At 34.4% G+C, this 23,648-nt stretch overlaps 3 protein-coding genes across 5 annotated transcripts; 2 read left to right on the top strand and 1 right to left on the bottom strand.

Annotated features, from left to right (window-relative positions):
- The first annotated feature begins 1,386 nt into the window (after positions 1–1,386).
- On the top strand, positions 1,387–2,920 carry LOC146159950 (protein SYS1 homolog). The gene has a single exon (XM_083386158.1). The coding sequence runs from the start codon at positions 1,485–1,487 to the stop codon at positions 2,055–2,057; it is 573 nt and encodes a 190-aa protein (XP_083242284.1). The 5' UTR covers positions 1,387–1,484; the 3' UTR covers positions 2,058–2,920.
- On the top strand, positions 2,919–11,743 carry LOC146159949 (DNA excision repair protein ERCC-5 homolog). Of its 3 annotated transcripts, none has more exons than XM_083386154.1 (13): positions 2,919–3,054; positions 3,167–3,254; positions 4,737–4,931; positions 5,085–5,164; positions 5,225–5,370; positions 5,655–5,829; positions 5,942–6,141; positions 6,346–7,001; positions 8,088–8,307; positions 8,843–9,071; positions 9,613–9,725; positions 10,055–10,251; positions 11,374–11,743. In XM_083386154.1, exons 1-13 carry the CDS (start codon positions 2,967–2,969, stop codon positions 11,651–11,653), a joined length of 2,667 nt encoding a protein of 888 aa, XP_083242280.1. In that variant the 5' UTR covers positions 2,919–2,966; the 3' UTR covers positions 11,654–11,743. The 3 variants fall into 3 exon arrangements, with proteins under 3 accessions (XP_083242280.1, XP_083242279.1, XP_083242281.1); XM_083386153.1 differs by having other exon boundaries at positions 8,076–8,307; XM_083386155.1 differs by lacking the exons at positions 2,919–3,054; positions 3,167–3,254 and having other exon boundaries at positions 4,792–4,931; positions 5,230–5,370; positions 8,076–8,307.
- Positions 11,744–11,783: 40 nt separating this feature from the next.
- On the bottom strand, positions 11,784–14,392 carry LOC146159948 (S-formylglutathione hydrolase-like). The gene is made up of 8 exons (XM_083386156.1): positions 14,217–14,392; positions 13,691–13,829; positions 13,015–13,139; positions 12,872–12,942; positions 12,603–12,654; positions 12,414–12,512; positions 12,102–12,263; positions 11,784–12,033 (listed from the first exon to the last, which is right to left on the bottom strand). Exons 1-8 carry the CDS (start codon positions 14,328–14,330, stop codon positions 11,953–11,955), a joined length of 843 nt encoding a protein of 280 aa, XP_083242282.1. The 5' UTR covers positions 14,331–14,392; the 3' UTR covers positions 11,784–11,952.
- Positions 14,393–23,648: the final 9,256 nt, after the last annotated feature.

The following is a 23,648-nucleotide window of genomic DNA, read 5'->3' as shown; positions in this document are numbered from 1 at the left end:
GCATACTAATATCTTTAAAATCTAAAAATATGATCACAAAATGATCGAGAGACCAATGGAACCGACTGTTCCAAAGGTCCTCTAATCGCCATTTTTAATAAAAACACTAATGGCTAGCCAGTACTTTAAACCAAATAATCAAACTAACTTTCAACATGTACCTAGATAACCCCTCTCTCCACAAAAAAATATTCACTGATTTACATTTACCTAAAGATTATCAAAACACCTTACGAATGTCAAGCTAAAAAGTACATTTTTCACCTAGAAAAGTCTATATTTATGACGCTTTTTGCAGAGATATTTTACAAAGCAAACAACAAATATCAAAAAAGCAATCTTGCATAGATTACATTTTTTAATTGTCAGTGCCTTTCACTATGTTGAAAATGAATTAAGATGTAGGCCTATTATGATCATTGTCTTATAAATTCTATATTAGAAGCGGTAAATCTAACTCAGTGGTGTGCAAAAGCTACAAAAAGATATAAAGTTAAAAATTGTCTAAATTATTTCATGTCAAAGTCGTATACAAAATGCAAAAAAATCGTTTTTAAAATTTAAAAAACTGTTATGTGCTTGCTTAAATTCTCGTTAAAATAAAATTGTATTGAAATTTAGTTTTGAGTTGCATCGAACAACATTTTAACTGTATTGTGAAGTTATATCTTTATTTCGGTTGTGTAAAAACAGAATTTACCCCCGAGTCTGGTTAATTTAATTCATCGTCAGATCTAACTTTTTTGCTTCATCTGTGTATTACAATAATGCCTCAGTTTACAAGAGTTATTTTTAAAATTTTATATCACCTTATATTTGTTAGTATTCTATGATAAAATACCCTAATGTGAGACAATTTCAATTGCATATTGTGACGTAAGAATTGGTGAAATCACTAGTTATATTGTCTGAACGTTGTTCTTGCATTATTTGTCAGTCGCTTATAAAAGATTGTTTTTTGTTAAAAGGACTGTTACACTATGTGGTCATTAAACAGTATGGGGCGCTGATCGCTAATCCTACCACAGCGTTAAAACAATGATTGAATCAACACACAATATTTGGGTTAGCGTGCGGACTACGGGTTAGTGTATGGGATTGGGGAAGGGTGGATCGAGTATTAATAATAATAATAATTATAGTGTTAATATAACACTTAACCTACGCAAACGCTAACCCGCACCCTAACCTATTTAATGTTCGTTGTATGATAGGATTCTAGACCAGCGCCAACAGTATTATTAAGCTCTGGTTAATTAAATATTATTGTGCGTTGATTCAATATTTGTTTTTTGTTTCAACGTTGTTGTAGGATTCTAGACCAAAGCCCCATAATTGTGTATTTAGTGATGAGTCTAATACAATTCATTTGATTTTTCAGCCCACTGTTTACCTAACCTGTTTAAAGGTTGTAGTAATGTTAACGTAAACACTTGTATGCATATTGTGAGGAAACATTTTACCTTGATCATCACCAATTTGTGATGGAATACTGCCTTCAACTGAAGTCCCTGCTCGTTGGGCAACTATCTCGTTTGTGTCCAGGAATTCTTTATCAAAAGCTGAGCACAAATTCAGTTGGTGCAACTCTGACAGGTCGATTCAGAAGCTATGTTTGGGACCCAACACTGATCATTTCGCAAATGCTAACAATGCAGTTCCTGTACTACACAAGTCTGGGTTTGTTATCAACTCTACTCCTTTCATTTGGAAAGTTTCCCCCTTCTCTCAACTATATTTTTGATACAGGAACTGTGCATTACTATGGCGCTGAAAACCGTTTAATTATGGTTGCGCATATGTTGAACTCTGTATGTGGTGCCCTTGCGCTGTGGTATGTCGTACAGAGGGCAAAACAATGTTTAGACTTTGCTAGTACTTTACACCTTGTTCATTTTATAATTTGTTGGATATATTCTGGATCTTTTCCTGCGTTGTTTGTGTGGTGGCTTGTCCAGCTAGTTTGCATGGTTTTAATGGTTGTTATTGGTGAATACTTGTGCTTTAAATCGGACATGAAAGATATTCCACTTGTTGGAAATAAGGCAGATGTGTGAATGCCTACTGTTTGGTTTAAACTCAATCCACATAAAGTATGTTTTTACTATCTTAAAATTTTTTTAAACACCGTCAAAAAATATTAACCCTGAAGCAGAGTAGTTGCGATGTATTATTATCAATTTACACAAAAATGTTATCTTGTTTTACCTACTAATTACTAGTAGTGTAAGAGTTTGTTGATCAAAATTTAATGTGAATAAAGATCAGCTAAAATAAGTAAACCCTGTGCCAATGTTTTATTCACAAGACAATGTGATTTTACTTTAAGTTGATTTGTTTACTGCTATAGGTACATTTATTTTAAATTACAAAAAGGAAGTAGCTATTTGTCTGACTTTCTCAGGTTTTGCATACACCCATCAGTGTGTGTACATTGAGTTGTTATTTTTTTTAAATTGCATGATTTTAAGTTAGGGTTGACCTTAGTGTTTAGGTTTGGGTGGTTGTATGATTTATCCCTTAGTCCATTTAGAAGTATTTGTTAACCATTAAATAGCCTCTTCCTTAAAATAGTCTGTTATAATGTTTTATTATGCTTTATAATTTATTTGATTTCTATCATATTCTTGTTTTGTACTTAATGTCAACTCTGTAGCTCTATAATTGTAAGAGAGAAAGATTAATAAAATGGGGTACACACTGTTCAACATTTATGTCAATGTTTCCGCTTTATTTATATGAACTGTTTAAAAATTCCTATTTATTTTCTGGGTAGTTCCGCCTTTTAGATTGTCAAGAATAATTTATCGTGTTTTCATACATAAGTCAGAAAATAATAATCATTTATTGTTTAACAGAGTCTAAATTACCCTAAAGCTGTTTATTCTATTGTCCCTTTTGTGTTTACTTTATATTTTAGGCTGCAGTTTACATAACTTGGCTAATTTATTGCTGGTTAAATCAAGATGGGGGTTGTTGGCCTCTGGAAACTTCTAGAAGGAAGTGGACACCCTGTTACCTTGGAATCCTTAGAGGGAAAAACTGTTGCAGTTGGTAAGAATACTGCTATTTTGTATAACCTTGTAACTACGGTACTCTAACTTCAACCTAACAATAATTTGGAAAATTTAGTGAAATTGATTGGTTAAATCATTGTTGTATTCAGATATCAGCATCTGGTTGAACATGGCTGTCAAAGGAATGAGGGACTTCAACAGCAGCAGTAACCCCCATCTTGTAACTTTATTTCACAGGTTTGAATTAAAGAGCTAATCATAAAAAGTAGGGTTGGGCATTTGACCAGTCAAATAAAATCCAGTCAATTGACCGGTCAAATACTCGTCAAATAGGTCAAATATTGGTCAAATACTATAAACACTATCATAATGCAATTTAAGTTAAAAATAAACCTTGATTTTAACTTTAAATAAATATATGAACGTTTTGGCTCAGATACAATGGTTTGTAAAACAAAAACAATTTATTTTTGACTATCAATAAGAATTTTTGCAAAACCATGCCCATCTTATAGCAATACTGTAGCAGTTACTGTAGCAATTTTTACTACTACTAGAACCACCAAGTTTATTAACGAAATTTAACAACAAGTAAATGCATCAGGTAAAAAAGTATTATTACTCCTCGTCACAACTTTTGTCACTATCTGATTTTTCTAAATCATCACCAGGATTCACTAAAGACAAGGGATTTGGTTCTTCTAAATTTCTAAGTAGCCTAATATTGTGGTATACCCCAACTAGTGTTTCCTTTTATGACAAACGCGATTCATCATATACGTGCATTTATTCTAAATTTCTAAACAAAATAAATCTACTTTACTTTTAGAAACACTTTGTTATTACCACAGAACATGTGTTTGCATCAGGTAAACCCTACAATTTTATATTTGAATTCTTTAAAAAAGTTACAATCAAGATTATTAACAACTCAAATCACAAAACAACTCTTAAAAAATTTACACTATTTGAATCGAATATTAGTATTTGACCGGTTAAATAAACTGCGGTCAATTGTCCGGTCAATTGACCGTATTTGACCGGTCAATTGACAGGCTTGCCAACCCTAATAAAAAGTATAACCACACATAATATATATGTGCCTAATATTATATACAATCATGACTGTTGACTTTTGTTGCTAAAAACAATCGCTTTAATTGGTCAAAACATGGTATAATAACAGGGTTGGTATTTTGCACTTGGCCAGTACATTTATAATGACTTTAAACCTATGATTCAGTTGCAAGGATTGATCATTAGTTTAAATTATTGTTCATTTAGATAACTTGTGGTTGTAAGGATTTCCTATGATAACATGAGTAAGTGTTAAGCACATAATGACATTCCATTTGTGCATCTATCCTTTTAATTAACATGCTGTTTTGCTGTTTAAGAACTTTGTTTCTCCACCGAAATAGTAAGGCAGGTGAAATTATTGAAAAACAATTTGGTAGTCCGGAAATTCGCCGACGGTGTGCCAGCATGGTGATAGATAGACACTTGCCCAACTAGAAGTGCTAATTTTAATTCAATGAAGACCCTGAAAAAAAGATTAAACATTTAGGTGGTTATTAACTCTAAAAATACAGTTTGGGGTAGGTCATGGCCTTCCAGGTTGATTTGTCATTGTTTTAAGGGGCTGAACACCCCAAGCATCAAAAACACAGTGTTGTCCATGGATACAAGACAAGAAGTACACTTTTTTCTGATTTCTAGAATCTGCAAGTTGCTCCATTTTGGAGTCAAACCCATTTTTGTATTCGACGGACAAGCACCAATGCTTAAAATTAAAACAATTCAAGATAGACGACAAAAAATGAACCAGCAAAAGCAGAATTATCAAGTTGCATCAGAAAAGATGTTGCAAAATTATCTAAAAAAGGAAGTGCTTAAACTCGCAATATCGAAAAAGTATGTTAATCTCATTGCTGGCCTTTCTACATTTTCTAGTATTTATATTTTATAAAAATTATCTTTTAAACATAAAGATTTATTTAATAAAAAATGCGTCTTATAAATATTTTTTTGTGTTAAATTGTTTAATATTTGATTAATACTATACAGAAGTAATGGTGACAATCATGAAAGTCAGACTGAAAACTCTTCAGATATAAATGAAGTATCCTCTTTGGTTAAGCATTCAAGTAAGTATTTTTGTTTTTAATTAAAATTAATTTGAGTAAGTCCTAAAAATATTTCTTAAGAAAAGTTGCAAGGCGAAGAAGATAATCTTTTCATCCTGCCACCAATGAAAAATAAACTTGAAACTGCCTGTTCTGAGGATGAAATAGAAACAGATTGGAAACTAAAAGCGAACATTAAGGATTCTTTATTTGGTTCTTCCAACTTGGTATGTGTTAACAGTTAACACTTTTGAAAACTTTTATTTTTTAACTATTTTGTTCTTGTTATTTGTAAAGTTTAATAATTTATTTGATTTAAAACTGAAAATAAAAAGATGATAAAACTATGTATAATTACATCATATAAATTCTACTTTTTGTAGAGGAAAAATGTGTGTAGCTCTTTGTATATGGATACATTATACAGACATATTTTAATGATACCACTGTACTATTTAATTTAAAACATTATTTTAAGTTTAGTTAGGTTTAAAATGATTGTTCTTTGTAGAGCAGCTATCAAGATCTAATGTCTCTTGACATTGAATCCGACGATTTTAAGTCTCTTCCACCAGATATTCAACATGAGATGCTAAGTGACCTTAAAGAAATCAAAAAGAGAAGAAGGACCATGGTGGAATCTATGCCCGAAGCATCAGAATCCTTTTCCAGCTTTCAACTCTCAGGTCTATATTTCCATATGTCCAACAATATTGGTTTACACCCTCTTCTAAATAACTGTTTATCATTCTTAGTGCAATTAAGTGTTACTTATTTCTTAGCTCTTTCCATTTTTAGGCCTACTCGCTAAGAAGACATTATCAAGTAAAATTAAATCTGTGGAGAAATGCATGGAAGAAAGAAACACAGCATCCATGGCACAGTTTGCAATTGACGAAGGCTACCAAGCTCAGAACATTTCAGCAAATAAAATAAGTTCTGAAGACACTGCCCATTATATCTTGATCAGAGGATTGAGATCAAATCCAAATAAAGAGGTCAGTGATTTGGAAAGCCAATATCCAACAATTACGAAATTCATAAAATTTAACTTAAAACACCCATGTCAAAAACAATTATGTTTATATATGTCAATTGGATAAAAAGATAAATAAAACAGACATGCAATTTTTATGAGCGTATCACAAGGTTTCAATTTATTTAGGTGTGCATAAAACCTTAATGTGTTATTATTATTGCAGTTGTCACAGCAGCCAAGTTCTGTGGAACAGGTTAATAATGTTGCCTCTCAGTCAAACTATGATCCTTTAAACACAAGTACCAACACTGAGTCTCCCACTTCAAAAGAACTTATTATCAGCAGCAATTCCGAATCAGATGACAATGTTCCAGAAATAAATGAAACCAGTAAAAAGGGACTGTTGAGTGAAACCCCAACAAATTCCTTTCAGTTTCAAGATACCAAAATTTCTAAAGATGTTCTGCCAGAAAGAACAGTGCATCTTGATAATCAAGTTCCTACACATTTTGCAAATCCACAGAGTTTTCAAGTTGAAAAAGAGAGTCAAAAAACTGAAATTTTGAATACTAGTTTCGAAAGCATTAGTGAATCTACACCTGTCAACTTCCCTAAAACTAAATCACAACCCAAACAGACAGCAACACTAGAGCAAAGCAAACCTCACAGTATGGAAAACATGCCTATGTCTAACACAAGGACAATAGGTATAGAAAGCAAACCTAAGGATGTTAGTCTTTCTGTTGCCAGTAGCTCCTCAGATTCAGACAACATTGATGACTTTGAAGATGTTTCTCAACCATTGGAGATAAACGAGGAGGTGCCATCAAACTCAAATATTAGAGGACCGGACATAATTGATGACATGTCTAGCAACAAGTAATGTTAATCATCTTGTCGTTTATCATATCATAATGCCGAGACCAAGAGTTATGCAATGTGCATTTATTCATACTTAAATGTTCCTTTTTTACTTACATTTACTTACACTACTTTTCTCAGTTATATTTATTATAAATAATACTAGGAATGTCTGAAAACATCGAATCGGGATGTCAACTGGTAGTATCGCTACTTAAACTTAATTTAATATAGCATTTCAGTTTTTCCAAGTTAAATTACAATTACTGAGGAATATTTTTGTGCTAAACTTTTTAGCACCGTTGTAAACAAACATGTCCCAATCCAAGTCAAATTACTAATATCAAAATAAAACAATAAACTATTAAAATGATAAACTAATCTTGAATAAAAACACTTATTTTTAACCAAGTCAGTGGTCGGCAAACATTTTTTTTTTTCAAAGCTATTGAAGACCCACCATGTAAAACCGCTATGAAAACAGTGGCGAGTTCAGGATATTTGTTCATAAGGTGAAATATTACACGGCGCCTTAATGCCCAAAACACTGAGCACTATGACATAATGTAAAACATTTAAAAGCGCAAAGTGCGAAAAGTTTTGCACTAACAAATAGGTAAAATTGGTAAAAAATATAGTTATACAGACTATCGGGACCACATTTGGCACTTGGGTCTGAACCACGCTGAGAAAATACAAAAATTCTTAGCCACACAAACTTTTAAATAAAGTTCAATGAATGTATGGCTATCACGCGGCCCACAACTACATGATAACACTAAGCTATTCAAAAGTAGCCCGCGGCCCACTAAAAATGGCTTTGCGGCCCACAGTTTGCCGACCACTGACCTAAGTCATCACAACCCCTCCTTTTAGCATAGCGTATTAAAATCAATGCAATGCAGCGATTCTACCTTAAAATGTATTTTTTTAAATTAATGGTTAACAACTGAAGATAACTAAACTTCATTGTCTAATAATTTTAAAAAATTGAAAGTTTCCCTGTTCTATCATAACTTGATTTGCTGTTTTTTCAAGAAATATAGTTGACGTTGTGTAACAGCAGCAACCTGTTTTTCCTAACATTTTTAGCAATGTTTTTAGGCAAGAAGCTACACACACAGAGAAGCCTGTAAATCCATGGGAAGGCGTAACACAAGATGACTTGTCTAGAATTGGTGATGACCTTGACAGAGAGGATGTCATTTTATTGGAGAAAATGCAGTCAGCTGCCAGGGCATCGAGAGACATCTCCGATACTGCAACCACTGAATGCCAGGAGCTTTTACAGTTGTTTGGTATACCCTACATTACTAGTCCACAGGTAAAACTCTATATTTTTGTAATGCTTTCCTGTGAAGTTGTAACTCAACCTTTAGTTACACTAAGTGGAGAACAATTAGTATACGGTGCTTGAAATCTAGCACTCTATCAGTTTGATCACCAAAATACATTTCTAATTCTCCCGTTATTTGCGTCTTGTTTCCCTTTTTCGTCTTGTTTTTTGTCTTTTGACTCACTGTATATTATACCCTTGAAGTTTATTGCCTTGAAGAAGATTACTCGCATAGAAAATCAAAACGCCGGCGCTGAATATTTGTCCGAAGAACCCCTTTATAATTGATACAATGCCTGGCAGTAACAGTATATTCATATTTTTAATTATTGTGTAAAACAGGTCTTGTATCGTTGGGCGTTGAGCTAAACAAATCAAAATCATTGAAAAAAACATCATATTTATCAAACAAAAGATGATTCTGATTAAATAAAGTTAAACAATGTTAATATTTACTAAAAAAGAAACTACATGACTCTGCCCTAAATATTAGGTCTAATTTTTTATCCTCGAATTTTCACAGGAAGCTGAAGCGCAGTGTGCCTTTCTCGACAAGAAAGGTTTAACTTGCGGCACTATAACTGAAGATTCTGACATTTGGCCATTCGGTGGCACTGTGACTTACAAGGACGTCTTTGATCGGAAAAGGGAACCAAAGTGCTACAAGCTAATAGATATTAAAACCGAGCTTGGCTTACAGCAGCAGCACTTTATAAATATAGCCCTTCTAAGTGGAAGTGACTACACCACTGGTGAGTAAAAATAGTTGACAATCCTGTGGCAATACAATCCATTTAAACAAAGTAAACTAAAATTGCCCGGAGTAAAGTTATGGGTATTATTTTCTCTTACGATTATGAAAAACAGCCCCTCTGGCACTTTGGTGCTATTTTGCAAATATGTTGCACTTACTTTTAGCATCTGCCACTATACCAGCATAAAAAAGGTACTTAAACTAGGAATGTATAGTAATATAATTTCGAATCGGAGCTGATCACGGTGCCAAAATCTATATGAAAATCTCGGCCATGATTTGCGATCAAATGCAGTGATTCTACCTTGGAATGGTAAATTTAAAAAAACGCAAGGTTAACAATTGTAGGTAACTAAACTTCTTAACAAGTAAGCACGTTTTGACCTAATACCCTGGAAAAAAATACATTTGATCGTTTCTGTTTTATCAATTTTGCTTGTTTGAGCATAGTAATGAGTAATGACATCATTTGGTATAGGATGGCATCTGATATCCCTAACTTAAACTATAAAATGAACCCCTTAACTTCTCTGCTACAGGTGTAGAAGGAGTTGGACCTGTCCGAGGCCTGGAAGTAATGAAAGAGTTCCCGGGCGATGGAATAGAAAGTTTAAAAGCATTTAAAATATGGTGGACGGAAGCTCATAAACAGGTTAAAACCCAAGCATTGAAAATATATTTTATGTTGTGCTTCTGTGCGAAATTTAGTTAGCGAAACATGAGCATATTTTTAAAATAGTTGTTAAATTTTTAAGATCTTTAAATGTTAACATAAAACAAAAAAGTAACTAGAAGTAAAGCTTTTTGGGGATTTGATTTTTATACGTTTTTAGGGTGCTAAGCAATATTTAAAAATTTAATCACTGGCCCTATAAAAAATTTTGACTTTAAATGGTAGAAATGTTTGTTATTTAATGTTTTCTAAATCGGTGATCCTGATAGAATTAGTTAGTTTGAAAGTGGTCTAATTGAAATCTGCAGGTTAAGCCTCCTTCCAGTGAAACCAAGATAAAAAGCCAACTGCGTCGAATCAACTTACCACAAAGTTTTCCCTCCGATCTTGTTGTTCAAGCATATCTGGAACCCAAAGTTAACCAGTCTTTGGATCAGTTCAGTTGGGGCTATCCTGATCTAGATGGTCTAAGAAACTTCGCTGAGCAAAAACTTCACTGGACTAGGTATAGCCTAGATGTTTTTTATGTATACATTGCTGCTCCACAACATAGCGCAGTTTTTTTTACTTGCGCTATTTAAAGAGGTTTTGTATGATACTGTGTAGAATTTACATAAAATACACCAAAGCAAGAAATTTGACGTAAACAGTAGATTAACTCATCCGAAAGTTAGATTTTTATTACCGTGTGTTAGGCCTACATTCGATTTCGGTGACGTGCGGATATAGCTTTGTGCGAACCTTATATAAGTACCATTGTAAAAATAGGGGCATTTTTGTCCTTAAGAAATGTTTTTTTTATAAATCTTTACGAATAATTTTCGAAATGTCGTTCGGTCAAAAATCCCTTAACCGAGACCTGCAAACATTTATATATTTTTGACTTTTTGTGTTTGTACCCCAGTGCGTTTATTGGAAAGGCATTTTGCTATTAGCAGCCTTAGATATGCGACTATGTCCATGTGTATATTTTAGGTACATTTTTGGAGGTTGTTCTGCTGAAATGTTTAAACCTTGCGAGTCAAAACAGGTGGAGCACTGACAAAGAACAACAAAAAAATATGAACACATCAGCTTATCCTATAAACATAAAAAACATTTTCGTGTTGTAGCTGCGTCGAGCTAAACTTTAGCTTAATTAGCAATTTTGGGTGATGGCCTGGGTCAAACTTATCAGAGGACGTTCAAGTAAAACAAGATTTTAATCACCTCCTAATGTTCTGCAAATGTTACATCTCTACAGCTCGTGAGAGTCAAGTAAAAATAGCCCCCAGATGATTTTGGTTTATTTTCGCAATATTAAATTTCCTAATAAATAATAATTCAAATGTGTTCCAAATAAGTGCTACACATAGTGTTCGCGAGTGGCATAAACACTCAATTTTAGACGGGGCCATTTAGGACTTGTATGGGGTGGTCTCCGTATGCTTTATGAAAGTGGGAATGGAAAACGAGAGATTTGGTTGTGGCGTTGGTTCGGCAAGCAAGCTTAACGTGAGAGCATCGCGAGATTAGGTGGACGTTATTCTTTGTAAGAATTGTGCCTGTGATTTTTATAATCATTCGAAAATCGTGTACATTTCGTAAACAACTATGTTGAAGTGTGTTGTTTTTTGTTTTTTTGCAGAAAAAAGGTGGACAGCGACCTGCTTCCAATTCTCAAGAGATTTGCCGAAAGAAAGATTTCGCAGCAGCCGTTAATCTCGTCTTTTCTGCCACGTCGACCTTCTAATATGCGTCAAACTAAGAAGAGCAAGCGAGTTCAACGCGCAATCGCCCCCTTGGTTAAAGCAGATGTTAAACCTCAAAAGAAAAGGAAGGCTACCACCAAATCAAAGCCAGTGGTCGCAAAACTTGTACGCAAAAGCGAGGTCTTAAAACATTCGGAAAGTTCGGATACCGATTGACACATTTAACATAATTGCACAAAATTCTATAAAACTGTTTGCATCGGAAAATATAGAAGCTGATTGAAACAACTTTTACTATACACAATGTTTTATGGATAACATAAATATTAGGTTAAATTGAAAGATGTAACTCTGCCTATTCATTACAAACTTAGTTTCAATTTTTTTTTAACTTATTGTGAAATACAAAGCACTTTAAATTTTAAAGAGTGTTGCACTTTATTTTTGCTAAAAATTGGAAAAGAATTAATACGATATGGCATGGTAATTAAACGCACACTTTAGCTTGATTCACGTTAGGCATTTAAATATTTGGCATGGTGCTCCACATGATCATCCATGAATGTTGAAATTGTATAATAGCTGTGATCGTAACCCTGGGAAAATTAATAATGTCGATAAAACATAACACGTAACTTATCTAAACCAACAGCATTTAGTTTACCTCTTGCGTTCTCAGGTTAAGGGGCATTCCAGCATCAGCGCAAGCTGCTACAAAATGTTCAGGTAACAATTGAAACAAAAACTGGTCTTTAGCACCTTGGTCGACAAGTATGTTCAACTTTGGGCCTTTGTAATTCTTCACTAAGTGACAGGAATCATATTCCTATTAAAACATGTGTGTAAAAGTGATATCATTTAAATAAATCAGTATTATTAAAAGGTTAATATCCATAAAATATAACTATTTAACTCACATGCTCATACGTAGTTCTTCAACCTAAACGAACGAATATCAGTATTTCTGTAAGCCTACCTTGTGAGCCTCTTCATTTTCACCCAAGTAACCTTTGAGTGCTTTTTGTCCCCAGGGACATTGGACAGGGTTGGTAATGGGTGCAAAGGCGGACACCGACTAAAAAATAAAAAAATGCTATCACATACATTTATAAATTGCAAAAATCACTGGACAAGGTACATGAAAAACAAATAGTTTGCCACAAACCTTGTATTTTCCAGTTTTTAATGCACAGACCAATGCTCCATGTCCACCCATACTGTAATTTAGAGAAACAGAAGTTAAAATAAAGGCAAAAGTTAAATTCACAACTATTGCAACAAACGGTTTTTCTATAAGCATAAACTACACAATAATTGAAAACATGTGGATGTGATGCAATTAATTTAATTGTAAAAATAATCCTATAATTTATATTAAATACTCAAACACAACACTAAGTACTTTAAAACAGTTTACAGTTTTATTGCTGTTACCTGTGGCCGAAAATTGACATTTTCTCAGGGTTGACTTGGCTTGAAAATGTAGAATTTATGACGGTGGGAAGCTGAAAACACAACATTAAGTAAAATGTTAAAATTATTCAACTGAATCTGTAGATATTTTTATCTGAACAGACCTCTTTAGTAACATAAGAATACATCCTGTAATTGGTCTTCCACTTTTCTTCAGTAGCATCAACATAAAATCCAGCACCAGAACCGAAGTCATAAGCATCATCTTCCCCCTCTATGTTGCACCCTCCTATAATAGTTTGTAAGTTATATTGATATAAAAATAAATTTAGAGCAGTGGTTTTCAAACTATGATATGTGAACTACTTTTTTGAGTTATATCAAGGTATCCGAGGTGTGGTACCTATGAAGCTTAATAAATAAAAATTTATGCACACAACCATATGATTGACTGGTTTGTTACTTGCTTTAGTTATACAAATGAGGTAAAAGGCTGAATTTTATGTGCTATTCTATTTTATGTTCTAATTTATTTTAATGCTTTGTATTGTATAATAGTATTCCTCAGTGATGTTTACGATGATGTTTTACAGCTTGAGTAGTAAGGCAATTAAAAGTCTTCTACAGTCACTTACTATGACCTAATACTTCTGTGATGTTTAATAAGCTGTCAGCAAAGTGAATCCTCACATCAGACAACTGGTATAGCAAAAATACCTTTCTCTATTTCACTACAATTGTGTTGTGTGTTTAAAATTTGGTTATTTGTTAACTTTAATGGTAGACAAAGTTTGGGAACCAAAGAATTAGAGGAATATAACAAAGACATCTGGATCTTACTTGGACTTGTGTCTGGAGCAACAATGATAATTCCATGTTTGGCAGCTGATCTTTGAACTCCAGATTTTGATATAAAATTCTGTTCAGTGCATGTCAATCCTGATAGATAATAAAGAACAGGACACTTTCCCTTTTCTGCCTAAATTGAATAAAACTAACTGTGTTATTTGTTCTAAGGAAATTAAAAACATAAAATGTTACACTATGTTTCATTAAATGTTGGTAGGGATACGTTGCAAAGAACATTTTCACAGACTTCTAACAATGAGTCGGGAGTTAAAGTTAGCTGTACAGTGAAAAAAGTGTTTACGTTTTGATGATGGATTCATGCTCCTGTTTAGAAAGCATAGTAGATCTTAACTTACGAATACAAGTCCGAAAAAAGTGGGTGTTTAACGTATGTGGAAATCTGAGTGCACATTCAATTTATACAGGTAGTGTTTCGTCTGTTAAAAATATAACGACAGAATGCACTTTTGCCCTAAACTTTTTTACACATGGTAAATAATAAATCTTTAATTTCTACCTGAGGAGGAAAATAAATTCCAAACTTCATAGAACATTTGCATTCTTCACTTTCGTGTTCAAACACCTTTTGAAACCCCCCGAAACTTTTGTTACACGATATTTCTTTAGCCATTGCAATATTGGTTTTATTACTGAAGCGGCAGCTTAACCTACAAAAAACTCCTATTAGTTGCGTGTTCCTAAATGGTGTTACACAACGTGTGTGATTTTGCTTAAAAAATCCAATTAAAATTGCTGCAAACATAGGTATTTGCAGCACGACAACAATAATAACATGCTTTCATGGAAGTAAGCTGCTGACAAATTGCACGCTTTGCTAACTACGTGTGAGGTCAAGGGTCATGTTTCAAATATAGTAGGTTCAGCACGCTCCTTTTTTTGATAATGACCATTACAGTTCTGACGTGTTTTAATTTACTTTCGCTGTTTTTGTAATAGTTTTGTATTATTAGGTTCCAATTCGTATTTTTATTGAGATGGTTTGTTCCGTTTGGCTTCGTATATCCGTTTACAAAGTTCCCTATGTTCATCTTCTATTTAACATGTTCAAAAGATCAAATTTCGCTTCCTAGGTTATCTGAGTCTCTCTCAAACTTTTACCAAAAAAATATTAAGGCACGTGTTACGTCACAATGAAACACAAACAATGGAAGTTTTAGCAAGTTAAAAGTATCTGAAAATGTTTATTGTTTGAACGTTTCAAGTACTTTAGCGGGAGTGTAAAAACTATAAAATGCTGGTACCGGTAGCTAAAACGAAAACAAATCAATGCAGGTCATTTAAAGCTGCTCGGCCTGGTGTCCGACGCCAAGGAAGATAAAAAGAAACCTGGATATATTTGAGGTAATTACAGGTAGGTGTGGTCTGCCGTGTTTGAAAAAAAAAACAGCTATACGATTAAACCAGTGATTCCCAACCTTTTTAGCCCATGAACTAGTTCCATATTTGCATAGGCATTCGCGGACGCAAGTAAAATGAACACCTTTACACTAGAGTAGCCTAACCTAAAAATGGAAAGAAAATATAAAAACGACAGCTTATAAAGTTATTTACGAGTTTTATAGTTTACATTTCTCGGTGACGATGATCCTTTAGTCCCGTTTTTTACAGCTCTATTATAAGCCATTCTAAGAACAAGCCCGTTTATATGCACCTTTCGCAGGCAGATGTTAGATTAAGGTTCAATCCGGGTTGAAAAGTTAACCGTCCCAGCGTCATAATTACATGGCGCGAAATTCAAGCCAGCTTAAGTATACGAGCTGCACTATGCATATGTTTCTTTGTTGCAAAACAGGTAATTTTTCTGAAAATTTTGTTGTATAATTTTGGTTCTTGCGACTCTCTTCCAACTGCAGACAATATTGTTCATTACTTCCCATCCTATCGCTTAAAAATCTACCAAAACCCGCATCCTACTTCAAATAATGTTCGCTGTGGTAGGATTCTAGACTAGCGCCTTTATTTTTCCTTACTATAAAAATAAGACTAACACCACACTAGATATACTTTTGCAGCCTAACCAGTGAAAACTTTGCTGTTGTTTTTTTGTCAAACACTAGCAACTACTATTGACTTCGTAAATACTCTGCTTCACACTTTGCTGTCGTAACCCTTAAAAATAATTTAAACTTCAACGCTCGATTTTGGCCGCCGGACAAAGAATCACGCTATCTGCAGCGAACAGATTATAAAACACTCCTTTTGACGGATTAAGAAACGATAGAACTTAATCCATTTCAGCGCCAAAACGAGAGAGAATAGATTAACGAAATGGATTCGAATCCGGCTAAAACGTTCAATAAACTTAGCTATATGTGACTTTGCCAAACTCGAAAAATCTACCTTTAGCCACGAAAGTTCAAAAGCACATTTGTTAATAAGAGAGCTTGCAATTTTATTTATGTAATCATAATGCGCAGGTTGCAAAACTCAGTAACGTAAAACTCTTTGAGTATAGGCGGTAAAACTCCCTAAATATTAGGTTGGGCATGGCTGTGAGATCAGTAAACAAAAGAAGTTAAATCTGGTCTTACAGTCAATAACGGCCGAATTGTTCAAAACGAACGTATATTGATTTTTGCATCAATGCTAAGGCCTTAAAAGTTGCTTCATCAGTATTTTTTACATTACACAGTGATCGTGGTGTAGGGCATATTATTAGGGGAAGGCGGGGCAAAACGGACCCCTTAACGGATAAATGCTATATTACGAGTTTCACAAAATATTTTTTGATAAATAGGTTATCAACTGAAAGGTCTTGCTGAAAGCTACTCCTATGCTAAAAACAAAAACTGAAAGAAGCATTCCTTCTGAATAAATTAACTTTTGTTGTCGATTTTTAAACGGGGCAATACGGACCCCTGGCGGGGCAAAACGGACCCCACTTATAAAACATAATTTAATTGCTTTGTTGTGTGAAAATGCCGGATCAAGGATTTGTGTTCAAGTGGCGAGTAAAAATTTTCAGAGATATTGTCACAAGTTACGTCACAACGTGACGTCATAATTTAAGTAATGGTATACATGGCGCCTTCATAGCTTGAAAATATTTTACTAAAGTAAGCCAAAACATACAAAAAACAAACAAAATAGCACTATACTAAGTACTGGTAGCATTGTCACTCTTTATAAGTTACATGGTTATAAATAGGCCGTACCGTACGTAAACTGCCTTATATTTATCTTAATGCATACCAACTCATAAGTATTAAAACAAATAGCAATCGAGCTTTTTTACAACAGATATTGGTAAAATTTCTGATTGTTTGGCCTTCCTACAAAATTGATTTAAACATATTAAATAATGATTACAAACAGTGCGGTTTTAGGCTAGTAATAACAGATTGACTTGTGAGGGGTCCGTTTTGCCCCAACACTATCAATCGCACGAAAACCTGGTTTCTTTCAAATCGTTCAACTTAAAACGCCAACTGTTTCGGATTAATAAACACACCCTTACCTACAAATTATTTAGCAAAAAAAGTAACTCCGTCTTTACTTGAACTTTACTAATAAACGCATCATTTTACTGCGCTATACTTATATCAATATCCCCCAAACACATTTTCTCCCCTCCCTGGTTTGTGCGAAATCGAATCAGTCTGATATTTGTCGACAAACGTTTTTTCGACGATAGTCACTGTTCAGAAAACAATTATTGACGCTGGCAATTTTCGTTAACGAGAAAGGTGAGGGGTCCGTTTTGCCTGCCCCAGGGTTCCGTTTTTTCCGCGATGTATTATTATGTTACTGAATTGGGTTGATAATGAACACATCCTTATTTTAAACTTTTCCAATGCTTTTTTATTAGCATATATACAATAATTAGACAAACTTGACATGACATAGTTGATTTTTATCGATTGTGAACATTTTGTATGGTGCAATGTGGAAGTGTATCAGTGCTTCCTAATTTTTTTTAGCCGCGCCCACTTTTGGTATTTTTCCTATACCTTATGCCCTCCTACGAATAGCAATTCGGCATTTTTTTAATTAAATATCACTGAGACAATATGAAAATAGCGAAGTGTATTGTTAGTCAAGCGTTATCGTGTTTTAAAAGATGTAATGACACCAATACGACGGCAAAAACATTATATATACATACAGTTAAGAAAACCAGAAATTTTTTTTTCGGTTTCAAGAGTTTGTACAGCTGTAGGAGTGGTGCCCAACCCGATGGCACAACTTTGATCGAATGTGCACAATAACTTACCCAAGTGTCCAACCCATATATTAACAACGTGCAACTAGGCTAAACCACCATATTGTTCTGACTAAATATAGCAAAAATTGGTTGTAAAAGTAGCAGTTATAGTTAAAAAACGAGAAGCTGTGATAACAACAAAACACGCAAATTGCAAAACATTAAACTGTTTCTTCATTTACTCAACTATAGGCCTACACACGATCGGGTAATTTTAATGTAAAGCATGGGACATTATTACCAGAATGAACACAAACCATTAAAATCACTGTAAAAAATGAAATGTTGAAGTAGAACTCGCCCACCCCGTTTTGAAACCGCTGGTCTCCCTGATATTAGTTTTCGCTACAGGGTTCCTAAGCAACAAATTCGCCAGCCTAGCGAGAGGCTATCAATCAGCACTCGCATGGACGGAATAACACGAATGGTACCGAATGGAACTATATGCAATTGAATGCTAACGAATCCCAACAAAATTAAACGTCTGTTTTACTTTTAAATCTAATTGAATTATAGACTGAAGCATATCATTTCGCAAGAGAGCATTTTTAAAACGAAAGAATGGTACCGAATGGAACCCAATAGAATTAACCCATTGTAACTCGTAAGAGAATCACTAAATACCGAATTGTACCGAATGGAACCGAATAGAAACCAACGGAACCGAATAGAACCGGATGGAACCCATTGTAACTCGTAATAGAAACACTAAACACCGAATGGAACCCAAAGAACCCATTGTAACTCGTAATAGATACACTAAACACCGAATGGTACTGAACGGAACCCAACGGAACCGAATGGAACCCATTAGAACCCATTGTAACTCGTAGGAGAATCACTAAACACCATAATAATGACTTAGCTTAACATATAGTGTTACAGTAAAAAAATATTTTTGATTTCTATAGCCTCGTTTGGAAAAAAAAAACTTCCGATTGGTTTGGGTTAACTGCTTCTGTTTTGCCATATAATTTTGCAATACTGTTATTGGCCCTATGGATTTTTTTCACTTTTTTATAGAGCAGGTTGTAAACTAGCATTTTCTGGACAAAGTAACGGAATAGATTTATGTATTTATTCTATAGAAAAACTATAGATCAGGGGTGTTTAAATGATTTCTGCCATGATCCACCACAGCCCAACCTGACAACATGATGATCTACCAAATACGAATAGTAAACATATTGGACACGCTTTAATGTTTATGGTGCTTTACTAAGTAAACGCGATAACTTTAATAGGTAATGTTGTTTAGTGTCTCTTAAGCTTTGCAAGTCAGGGCGAACGTGGCGAGCGAAGCGAGCGCGATTTTTTTAGGTACACCGGCATTTCTTTTAAATTTCTTGCAAGTTTTTATTACATTGCCGAAAATGCAAAATGTTAAAAATATATGTCCAATATTTTTAAATGCGCTTTCCATTAACGGTAAAGAAGCGCTGACCTAGTTCAAAAGACCGCATCAAAACGTAAACAAGCCGGACGTACAAAGATGATTCGCGCGAAGCGGGAAAATTTTTGCACTTACGTAGTTAAAATAGTAAAAAGTATTTGAAATGGACTCGTATCTAGTTTGTCAAATAGGCGGCGGGCCGAATGAATTACATTGGCGGGGCGGATCCGGCCCGCGGGCCGTAGGTTGCCGACCCCTGTTTTAGACTTTAGGTCTTGCAATAGCATCGAATTGGGGCTTTCTGTCGCTGACTGATATCCTCATAGCTCACAAAGATTAGCATTTGGGAGTCTCGTTGTATGCTTGATTTTTTTACAAAATTAGTTAACACTGACAATTGTTATTCACATGAAAACACTGTAAAAATTTATTTTTTTAAGACTACATTAGAAGATTCGCACGAAACGCTGAAAAGATCCGGAACCGGATCGCGATCCGCCCTTTGAACATGACCGCTATAGATCATTTAAGATTACAGTTAAGATGTATACGCTTTATGAAAGGTTATCCTCAATTCCAATGAAGTTGATACATTTTTCCTGCATATGTTTCTAGGGTGGCGTTTTGTTACCACAGATTTTTTTCGTTATTCGTTAAATTATATTAGCACTTACGTTTTTAGCAGATGCTTTGCGCTCTTACTGTTATGTATGTCGTCACAATTAAATCACAGGGAGTGTTTTGACGTCATAAGTAAAGTTTACCAGCAAGCAATTGCTTTAAACCAGGGAGTCGAACCGTTTGACTTTTCCGGTTCAGGTTCGGTTCGGGTTCAAGGATTTTTTCGGAATCCGGTTCAGTTCCGGTTTCGGTTCGGAGGAATTTAAAAGTTCCGGTTCAGCTCCGGTTCGACCATCGCTATTTCAAAACCGGTTCATAAAGTTCCGGTTCAGATACAATATAATTTGCGTTAGTTTTCAAAATGTGGGTCGATAAATGTAGAGAATAATCTTTGAATTTAAGTCATTTAATCTAAGTTACGTGACGTATTAAAAAACAGCAACTCATTATTGAAATATCTAAAAATTAAAAAATCAACGTTTTTTTCATTCAATATTCATATTTTTTTTATAAAATTTCGAATATGGCGTAACTTGAAATAGAAGTTATGACGTCATGCAGGAGCGAACCGCTTTTATTTACAGGTTCAGGTTCGGTTAAGGTTCAGGTACTTTCAAATTATTCGGTTCAGTTCCGGTTCGGCTCCTTAAAATCTTATAAAAACCGGTTCAGGTTCGGTTACGGTTTGGATAAAATTGACCCAAAACCGGTTCATAAAGTTCCGGTTCGACTCCCTGCTTTAAACACACTTCTGGATTCAAAGCAAAGACAAGAAGTTTAATAAAAATTTAGCGGCACATTTAAATAAAACGTGTTAGTCGTGATCTAGTTCCTTACGTTAAGTTGTTAGAAAGATTTTCTTTCGCTGCTCGTCCAACACGTTGTCTTTTAATGAAATATGATTTTTTTCTTTAGAAGAGTGGAGGCTTTTTTCTGAGGAGTTGTAAAATGAAAAAAAAATGGTGCATATCCGAGTGGGAACTGTAACCGGAATTGCAGTAATAACTGTGTATACTGTGATAATTGCAATTTCTAGTATCACGCGGCCTGTGAGAAGTTAAGCGAAAAGGATCTTTCCAAACTTGGAAAAACTGAATTAGCCTTTATGTGTGGCAAATGCTCTCAAAAAAGCACATCTGCTTTCATGATAAGGCAATCTGCTACACTTTTGTCTAAGGTAAGTTAATCATAATCTTAGCGTTAGAAGGTATTGCAATTATTGCAATTATTACGCATACTGTGATATATCTAATAATTAATATGTTCGTGGTGGTCTTAATGGCACAAACAGGACTCTTCAGAAGTGACTTAATTATGTTTGTTTCTCCTATCGTCTCTATTCGATGAAGTATATAATTATCTGATATTTTTGCAATAAATTGATTCCGTTGATTGTTTTTCAGGCTGCGTCAAAAGGAATTCAGCACGTTCAACAAATTATGGTTCGTGAAGCAGAAATCAGTAAAAAGTTTTCACCGAACTTCACAAAGGTAGATTTTAATGTTACGACCCTACTGTTGGATTCCGATGCCGAAAATATTATTAAAACATGCAAAATAGCTGCCAATATGCTTCCCATAAGAGCAACACCAAATAGAAATTGTCTTTTTAACGCTGTGCCATTATGTCTTTGCTGTAGCGAAAGATTAGCGATTTCACTAAAAATGGCATGTTGCATAGAAATGGTTATGAACAAAAAAAAATACCTTGAACACCCGAATAGTAGCAACATCGAGCTTATCTCTCCGGACTACGATCAGTCATGCATTGATTGTGCGACACCAGGCGGATTTTCTTCTGCCTGGACCATTTTGGCTTTGTGTAATGTTTTAAAAATGCCCATTTCGTCAGTTTATACACCTTGCAATGGCAAAACGATGGGCATGCAAAACTTTTAAACTTTTTTTTTTTTTTTTTATCTACAACATTTAGGCCTACAATTTCAATAAACCACGAAACAAAAAATAACGATGCAGTAACTATTATGTGGAGCTACCTTGGAAAATCAAAAAAAAAATACTTGGGTCCCAAATCATTTCGTGGCTTTAGTACCAAACAACAAAGATGCACAGCAAAATAATGACTTAGAAGAAGAATTTAATATAGAATAAACATTTGATATCGATTTTTGTCCTAAGTTTTGTTTAACGAATATCATATCCGTTAATTTAGCGAAAAAAATAGAGGATGCGGCAATTGACATAGAACAAGATCACGAATCAATTGGTGGAAACTTGCCAAATAACAAATGTATTGAGGCAAGTGACGTCATTTGAGAAACTCAGCAATTTGAAGGCTTGGCTCACGCAACAATTCCTATAGGAAAAAAGGAAAACGTTTTTTTTTTCTGGTGTCCAATTCGTTTAACATGCAAAAACGAAAAAGAATAAATTGTTTTCCCGACGACTGCGGAACATGGTCAGCCAACAGTGGAACTGTCACAAACGCTTATACCTAATTATCCCCGATGGCTCTATGGTTTCTATTGTGAAACGCGGAGGAAAATATTTCACATACAGGAAAGGCCCAAAATACACAGAAATTTCAGTGGAATCAGATTGCAAAGTAGTGTCCTTAAAGCGGTATTATACAACTCTGAAAGATCAACCACAAAATAAAAGACGGATCACGTGGTTGTGCAACCAGCCAGAAATATATATGGCTGAATATTTGGGCTGTTCACGGAAACCGACCCGTGAGTTCTAGACAAAGTAAAGGAAGATATTGATAAAAAAACATCAGATATATAAAATCAACTCAGGAAGCAATTTTCTTCAACTGGGGTTTGCGAAATAAAAAACAAATAGAAAATATAAAACACACAACAAAGAGGCAAAAGAAAAACAACGATTTTCCTTAACCCCAAAAATTTGCTGATGAACTTCTGGAAATTCTGAATATGGCATGTTCGCCCTCCCATCCTTTGGTCAGGTCAATTAATCTTTGTGGGGGAAAAGGCGCCATCCATCGTTTTATTTAATGATACCATGATTCATTTAATTAAAGCTATATGTGTTGCGAAAGTTAGGAAAATGCTATGTAACAGCCACATTTTTCAAGCACTGGGCATTATCAGGAAAAAAACAAAATAAAATCCTATCTTGTTTGGTCCTATTCTGTTACATGTAATGTCAACAAAAGAAATTTTTCAAAGATTTTTTTCAGAAATTGCTATAGCAATTGGTAGTGAATATTCCAGTAAAATTATCTTTGGTTCTGACGATAAAAAAATCCATAACAGTGGCTTTAAAGTCTGTTTTTAAAGATTCATACTGCGTATTATGTTCACGACACTTAAAAAATAACGTCGAGGAATATCTTCGCGATAAAGTTGGGGCGAGTCGCAACACTCGAAATGACACAAAAGGTCAAATATTTGGCAATGGAGGTCTTACAATACACAATTCCCCTTGATATTTTTTATTACAGATGTAAAGTGTTTACTGATACCATCGAAAAGTATCCTCAGTTTGTTCAATATTGTAAAAACCGACTTCTGCCATTATTGGAAACTGGAGTGGTTACACCAAATATTAACAAAGCAGTCACAAACAATTGGACCAATAATAACTCTGAATCAATTAATCACGTATTTAAGGTAGCAACCGATTGGAAAAAGCAGACGCTGTCGGACCTTATTGGCACTATTACCAAACTGGTTACCAACCAACAAATGGTTTAGAAAAAGTTATTTATGGAATGGGAGAATA

The sequence above is a fragment of the Ascidiella aspersa genome, chromosome 3 (genome assembly GCF_963924565.1).
Source record: "Ascidiella aspersa chromosome 3, kaAscAspe10.2, whole genome shotgun sequence".
NCBI lineage: Eukaryota > Metazoa > Chordata > Ascidiacea > Phlebobranchia > Ascidiidae > Ascidiella > Ascidiella aspersa.
This window is presented reverse-complemented; position numbering and strand designations above follow the sequence as displayed.